General features: G+C 34.7%; 1 protein-coding gene across 1 annotated transcript; it reads right to left on the bottom strand.

Moving 5' to 3' along the window:
- Positions 1 to 765: 765 nt before the first annotated feature.
- Positions 766 to 5,333, bottom strand: LOC109237893 (serine/threonine-protein kinase HT1-like). Its single transcript, XM_019404290.1, has 3 exons — positions 3,813 to 5,333; positions 2,127 to 2,582; positions 766 to 1,167 (listed from the first exon to the last, which is right to left on the bottom strand). The coding sequence occupies exons 1-3, from the start codon at positions 4,230 to 4,232 to the stop codon at positions 919 to 921; spliced, it is 1,125 nt and encodes a 374-aa protein (XP_019259835.1). The 5' UTR covers positions 4,233 to 5,333; the 3' UTR covers positions 766 to 918.
- Positions 5,334 to 7,392: the final 2,059 nt, after the last annotated feature.

Here is a 7,392-nt window from a genome sequence, read left to right as displayed (position 1 = left end):
AAGCATGTATATTATGGTAAATGCTAGCATTCTTTGAATTTCTCTATGCAATTCTGGTCTTTTAATTTAATTGGCTGCAATTAAAACAACATCTCTTTATAAGGGCGAGGCAAATAATACACACATTCAGAAAGTATGGCATGAAACTCAAGTAGAATAAGCAGAGCATTTTTGGAAACTCTGTTTAAAGAAAATAATGTATTATGAATTGATGTTGTTTGCACACTCAAATAAAATAAGCCAATCTTAAATATACATAACTAAAAAAAAAAAAAAAAAACAGTCCGGTGCACTAAGCTCCCGCAATGCACGGGGTCCGGGGAAGGGCCGGACCACATGGGTTTATTGTACGCAGTCTTACCCTGCATTTCTGCAAGAGACTGTTTCCACGGCTTGAACACGAAATATATATACTACTGAGATACTGCTAAAATAATGTACCATAAATTGATGTTATTGGCACACACAAATAAAATAAGCCAATCTTAAACATACATAAAAAGAGCAGCTCGGTGCACCAAGCTCCTACTATGCGCGGGGTTCGAGGAAAGGCCGAATTAGAAGGGTCTATTGTATGCAATCTTATCCTGCATTTCTGAAAGAGGTTGTTTCCACGGCTCGAACCCGTGACGTCCTGGTCACATAGCATCAACTTTACCAGTTACGCCAAGGCTCCCCTTCCAATCTTAAATATACATAATACAATAAAATAATTTATGATATTCTAGCAGTAGAAAATACTGCTAAAATGCCACCAGCAGACCATTCACAATAGCACTGTTAGATATAATATAACAAGGATTACATCAGATGTGATAAGTATACTATATATACAAGTTGTAGTTTACTAACCTAATGGAGAAACCAAAAGGCTGATCAATAATACAATGACAATGTTTATTGTTGGTTATTTAAGAATCAGACATGTACAGGTATAGATGAATTCATTGATACACAGCCTTTCAATCGTTCAATAATGGCGTTTCGACTGACAAGTCTTGAATGGGGTGTCAATGGAAGCCCTTCCTTGACACATTCGTCGTATTTCTCTAATGCAGATACAATGTCTGTGAAGTCTGGCCTCTTTGAGGGGTTCGCAGCCCAGCAGCGTTTTATGAGATGCGCGAGTGCTGGTTGACAACTCGCGGGCAAAGGTGGTCGTTCATTCTGCAAAATGGTGAAAGAAAGATATAAAACAGATGAAATTCCTTCAAGTTTTATGGATGTATCAAGAAGTTTGCATCAGAGTAGAAATGAAAAACGGTTCAATAGATCCCGGGGTTTTAACACGTTTGGCTAGACGATAAGAAATGATCACAGCCGCTAGCCAAATATACAAAAGATATACATTTGCTGACTACTGTTTTGGGAGTGAGTATGAATGTGTAGAGCCAAATGTGATGTGTTGTAATAGTAGCCACTTCTAGGCTCATTCCTGGCTACTGGATCGCTCCAGTGCTTCGGGTACTATGGACCATCTGTCACCCATTGTAACGGAGCCATTTCATTAGCGAGGGTGACTAAGCGCAATTCTCTGCTTTCGCTTCTGATGAGAATAAGGTACAGTCAGACCTCTCTATAGTAACATCTCTATATAACAACTATTCACTATAAAAATCAAGTTTTTCTTGAAACCGATTTTTATATATATTATGATATATGTTCTCTATAATAGCACTTTACTATAACAGTCAAAAAAATTTGGAACACTATAACAGCACTTCATCTTCAAAATGATATGGAAATTAATAAAGTTCTGTTCTCGACCAAAAGGAGGAGGTCATATCATTTAAAACGAGACTGTTATAGAGAGGTTTAACGTATTAGGTAAAGGTACACGACGATATCAGTACTATGGCCTCCTCCTTTTGGTTGAGACTTGAGAGCAGATCTTTTTTCCATATCATTTTGAAGATGAATTCTCTTCAAAATGTACCCCAAGAATTGTTCTTGTCAATAAGTTCCTCACATTTCCAATTGAATGGGAAATGAGTAAACAAGAATATGTGCAGAAGTATAAAAGCAAAGACAATCACAGATTCAACAACAACAACAACAACAACCCAGTAAAATCCCACGGGACAATCACAGATTCAGTTATCAGAAAATCAGCATCAGAACCTAACCTTCTCAGCAACAGCAAAAGCGGCTTGCACGGGCGTCATTCCTTGAAATGGCAACAAAGCTGTTGTGAGTTCCCAAAGCACAATTCCAAAGCTATACACATCAACTTTGCGCGTATAAGGTTTTTCCTTAATCATCTCTGGCGCCATCCAACGATAAGTTCCCATATTTCCTTTAGCTTCTCGACACTGTGTTTCAAGACATGATGTCCCAAAATCTGCAACCTTGACACGCATTTCGTCATTCAGAAGTAAGTTACTTGATTTGAGGTCTCTATGGATCACTCCTTGTGAATGAAGATACGCCATCCCTCGCGATATATCAAGAGCTAACCTCAGAATTGTTTCTATTGAAAGTGAATAAGGCTCTTTCTTGTTCAGATACATTCTCAATGTTCCTTGTGACATGTACTCCATAATAATGCAGTATACAGGAGGCTTTTTACAAGCAGCAATAAACTGTAGATAAAAGAGGATAATTTGTAAGCAAAACTGTATCATTGGACAAGCATTTGACAGTAGCATCAATAGAAGCTGCACAAATTTATGGAATCCAAATTGACAGTCTCATTAGAATAAAACTTAAAACTTGAAAGATACCACACAACAGAACCGCTCAATGAACAATATTATTGAAGTTCCTGGCTTTGCCACTGACTACACTAGGGGGAAAAGTGTGCGCAAACTACACTGATCTTGCTTTACTTTTCTCAAGAAATGCAAAGAGCAATCGCTTCCTGAATTATAGTCGTGGACATATTTTTCTTTTTTGTTTTTTCGATGTTGCTGATGGTCGAGGACAGCATGTTGATTTTTGAACATAAAAGAGAGAAGATGCATTTTACAGAACGCGCGGAGCAGAACAATGCCTATTATATTTCTGCCTTTTTCAAGCATTTCCTCCAAATAATCAAGCTGAATCTAAGCTATAGATATGAGAAACTTAAGTATTTAGAACAAGAGAGAAACTATACATAAAGAAGTAAGTATGTTCCTTAGAAACAAGATAAATACTGGACATCAATGTTTCTGTGCTAAGAAAAAACCATGTGTTACAAACAGGTAATGTCACAATTGTAGCATATTTGATTAGTTGATTCTTTTTGAAATACAGTAATAAACTGAACTCTTAGCTTCTGCAACAGCATAATAATTACTTCTCAGAGAAAATTTCTACTGCTCCAACTACAAGAATACAAGTAAACATGAGACAAAAACCAGATTTCTTTCCATCTGCCTAAGTCTTGGTGGGCAGAATTATGTGTCATCTGTGCTAGTGAGAGATAACAGGTACGAAATAAACACGATACAACAACAACAAACCCAGTGTAATCCCACAATTGAGGTACGTGGAGGATAGTGTGTACGCGAACCTTACCCCTACCTTTAAGAAGACAGAGAGACTGTTTCCGGTAAACCCTCAGCTCAGAAAAGATAAAAGGGGGAACAACAACAAGCAAACCAATCAGAAAATCGAAGCGAAAATACAAGACTAACATTAAGTACTGCAATCAGAAAATCGAAGCGAAAGAAACAACAAGTAATAACAGAGATTTAAGAATAAGAAAATACAATACTAACACTAAGTAATGCACCAAAACTACTCGACAAATAAACGCGATAAATAACATAAAAGAGCGTAACTATCATTACAAGTAAACATGATAAATAACATAAAAGAAATGCAACCTGAACAATATTGGGATGATATAAACGAGAGAGCAAACGAACTTCAGACTTAAACTGCTGTTCAAGTTTAGCTCTAGTTTCCTCCTTATGAGTTGGAATCCTAACCATTTTAACAGCAACTGCTCTCTGCTTATAAATTCCTCTATAAATCCTGCTATGTGCTCCTGAAGCAAACTTATTACCTATAAATAACTGAGACAAATCAGCTGTCCATTCTTCTTGATCTTCTTTAGAAACTTCCCAAGTTTCAACATTATCAGATTCTAATATCATTGACCATGATTCTAAACTATCAAATCTTTTCTTGTCCATTGTTTCTATATCAGATGAATTCCATTGATTTCTTGATGATGATGATGGCATTTCTAATGGTTTACTCTTTGATCTCCTAAGCCTAAAGGGATTAAAACAGGTAGCCATTTGGGAAAAAAAAAATTGACAAAACCCCTTTAAACAACAACCCAGTGGATCCCACAAGTGGGGTTTGGGAGGTTAATGTGTACGCAGACGTTATCCCTACCTAGAGCGCAGAGAGGCTGCTTCCGAAAGACCCTCAGCTCTATAGGAAGAATAAGAACAAGTAATAACAACAACAAGGTCAGGAAAATGATACCAGCAATGTAAGAACCGGAGAAAAACAAATGGAAGAAAGCAGTTGCAATAGCAATAAGTAGGAACACGATAGGGAACTAGAAAACCAAAGCGGAAGATAGTACTAAAACAACCCTAATACTGGCACTCTAAGAATCGAAGACAAAAAGTATCAACCCACACTTTCAGAAGGTGTTTTTCTTCTGAATGTGTGATTTGATTTCAAGAAATGCATGAACTGATTTAGAAACATGGGTTCTGAAGGGTAAACTTAAATTCATTAATCTATCATTAAAACAAACCATTAAGCCATACACCAAAAAACTTTTTCAAAGTGCTCAAAGATCAAGAATCAGTCTTTCATTGCTAAATAGACAAAAAGTCTTTGGCTAGTGCGCGGACTTTTTTGTTTTGCCTTAACCTAAATAAAGACAGAGCGTTTTAGGAAAGTTGACGTTGAAAAACAAGAAAGGAATAAGCTTTGCATGATTAAGGAAAGACAAATTTCAAGACCATCTTTCAAGAATATTGGAAGTCTTTGGCTAGTGCGCTGACGTTTTTTAGCCTTCACTTAAATAAAGACAGAGCGTTTTAGGAAAGTTGACGTTAAAAAACAAGAAAGGAAGATTTGCATGATTAAGGAAAGAAAAATTTCAAGACCATTGAAGACTAAAAATTACAAGAAAGAGCTATGGAAAAGGAAAGAATGAAGAAGATAAGGTAGAAAAAATTTCATGGTGATAAAAATTGAAAGAAGAATAGCCATAAAAATGGAGTCTTTTTTGCAGAAGTAGCCTGTGAAAGTTGCATGAAACTTTTGGAATGGTCATGTTGAGAAGAAAAAAGAAGTTAGTTTGGTTTGGGAAAAAAAGATGAATATCAAAGCAATTATTTCAAGAGAGTCTCGTGAATTCTTGGTTTAAGATCAAAAGCTGTTTAAGACTTGACATATAGAGAAAGAAAAAGAAAAAGGAAAAGAAAATGGAAATGCTTTTTTAGAAGGAATCCAAGTCTTATTACTTTTCTTTTTTCAATCAATCAATGCTAAATTGCTTTTTAAGTGGCCACATCGTTACAACCACAAATCTTAGAGAAATTAATTTAGGGATTTTTTCCTTCCTATACCATATATGAAAGTTTATTATCAAAAATGTACATATTTTGTATATTACCCGCTCAGTCCACATTTTACCTACAAAATTTGTACCATTCGACTATTAGGCATTAAAGGAGCAGAATATTCCCTAAAAACGCGCTAAAATTAAGGAGAGAATCTTGGTGATAATTGATTCTACATTAAATTCAATTTTTAAAAAGGGAAAGGAGATTTCTCATCTGCGTTTTTTTTCTCCAGAACTACAATTCAAATTTTGAAAGAAAAAAAAAAGAACGAACAGCTCCTAAAAATAAGAACAGATTCAACTACTAAGAGTTTCGACGAGCTGGATTCAAATTGTAGAATTCAAAATTTTCGAGTTTCAACAACTCAAAGTTGAAAAAATCTTTTCTTCGTCGTTGCTTCTATCAAATTATCGATCAGATATATCTCTTCTTCATCTTTTCTTCTTTCAATCTAGAAATCCAAAAAAAAACATCAACATCAACAACAAATCATGTCCAAAATCGCAATCATGCTAATAATATTAGTACCCACTAAAATTAGATAGATGGGGAAACTTACACAAATGTCCCAAATAAATCTCAACTTACCAACCTCTAGCCATTAGTCATAGACTTACCAAAACTAGCCAACAAAAATTGAAAAACCAAATAATAGGGTTCTTTCTCTCAAAGAATCACATGCAAAAATCACCTTCCATATTTTTAAGCGTGATTAGCAACATTAGATACAAGACGGAAAGGAAATTTCATGGACGGGGTAGCAAATAAGGTGATGAAATACAAAAATCTATACAATATTCCAAAAATCTAAACAAAAAAGGAACTTTTTCAATGGGTATAGTTGAAATTCATTGAAAATATATAGATAAGTCAATATACAAAATTTGAGGAAGATTGGAGGTGATTTGGACTGGTTTTGTATCAAAATTCGAAATTAAATCGTATTCAAAAAAGTCTTCTGCGACACATGTATCAAACATGTATCACGCATGTATCACAAACACAGGTATACATGGATATACATGTGATACACAATTGATATAAATATGATACATATGTGATACACAAATGATACACAGTGTGATACACATATCATTTTTTTTTCATGTTCAGCTTTTACTTCGAATTTTCAATTCAAACCACCTCAAAACTTCACCAAATCATCCCAAAACTGAGATTCAAGCTCCTTAAGTTGTGCCCAATCTATTCTAATAACACCCACTCAAAACAAAGCAAAAATTTGATATTTTTTGCTACATATAGCTAATTGGCTAATTTGGTTTATTAGTAATATTTTATCTACTGGCCAATTTTTGTAATGAGCTACTTATAAATGGACATAGCTGGTAATTTCCCTTGATATTGTCTATCTTTTCAATTTTAAACATTAAAGGTTTCATTCAAGTTGTTTCAGTCAGAATTCTCTATAACAGACATCCTCTATAACAATACTTCACCATAACGGTCAAGTTTTCTTTGAATTCATTCGTCATATTATATTATAATATATATATATATTCTCTTAGAAATATCGGAATAAACGGGACTATTATAAAAAAAAAATTACATATACATACTACATAAGAGTTCCAAAAAGTGACATGTAACTTATCATGGTCTTTCTTAAATTTTACAATATTCAAGTTGTATATACTTTATTTTTAGATTCAACAACTTCTCAACAAATTAAATTAGAAACTTATTAATAAACAATAGAAAGATCAAATTATTAAGATAGCATTTCCATCAACATTGTTTCTTGCTCGGAGAGACTGTTTCATACAGACAAGTTTTGAATCTTGAAAAATTGATAAGAGGACCCCCCCCCCCATCCCACACCCACCCACCCACCACCACCACCACCAAA

This window comes from Nicotiana attenuata, unplaced genomic scaffold, assembly GCF_001879085.1.
Source record: "Nicotiana attenuata strain UT unplaced genomic scaffold, NIATTr2, whole genome shotgun sequence".
NCBI classification, from domain to species: domain Eukaryota; kingdom Viridiplantae; phylum Streptophyta; class Magnoliopsida; order Solanales; family Solanaceae; genus Nicotiana; species Nicotiana attenuata.
The sequence above is the reverse complement of the archived record's forward strand: the minus strand, read 5'-3'. Positions and strand labels throughout refer to the sequence as shown.

What these genes read in the sequence shown, in the direction of transcription:
- LOC109237893 (XM_019404290.1), bottom strand. Translation starts at nt 4,232, where the DNA reads ATGGCTACCTGTTTTAATCCCTTTAGGCTTAGGAGATCAAAGAGTAAA. An exon ending in ATCATCCCAATATTGTTCAG is followed by an intron (nt 2,583 to 3,812) that starts GTTGCATTTCTT and finishes TTTTATCTACAG; the next exon opens with TTTATTGCTGCTTGTAAAAA. An exon ending in CTTTTGCTGTTGCTGAGAAG is followed by an intron (nt 1,168 to 2,126) that starts GTTAGGTTCTGA and finishes ACCATTTTGCAG; the next exon opens with AATGAACGACCACCTTTGCC.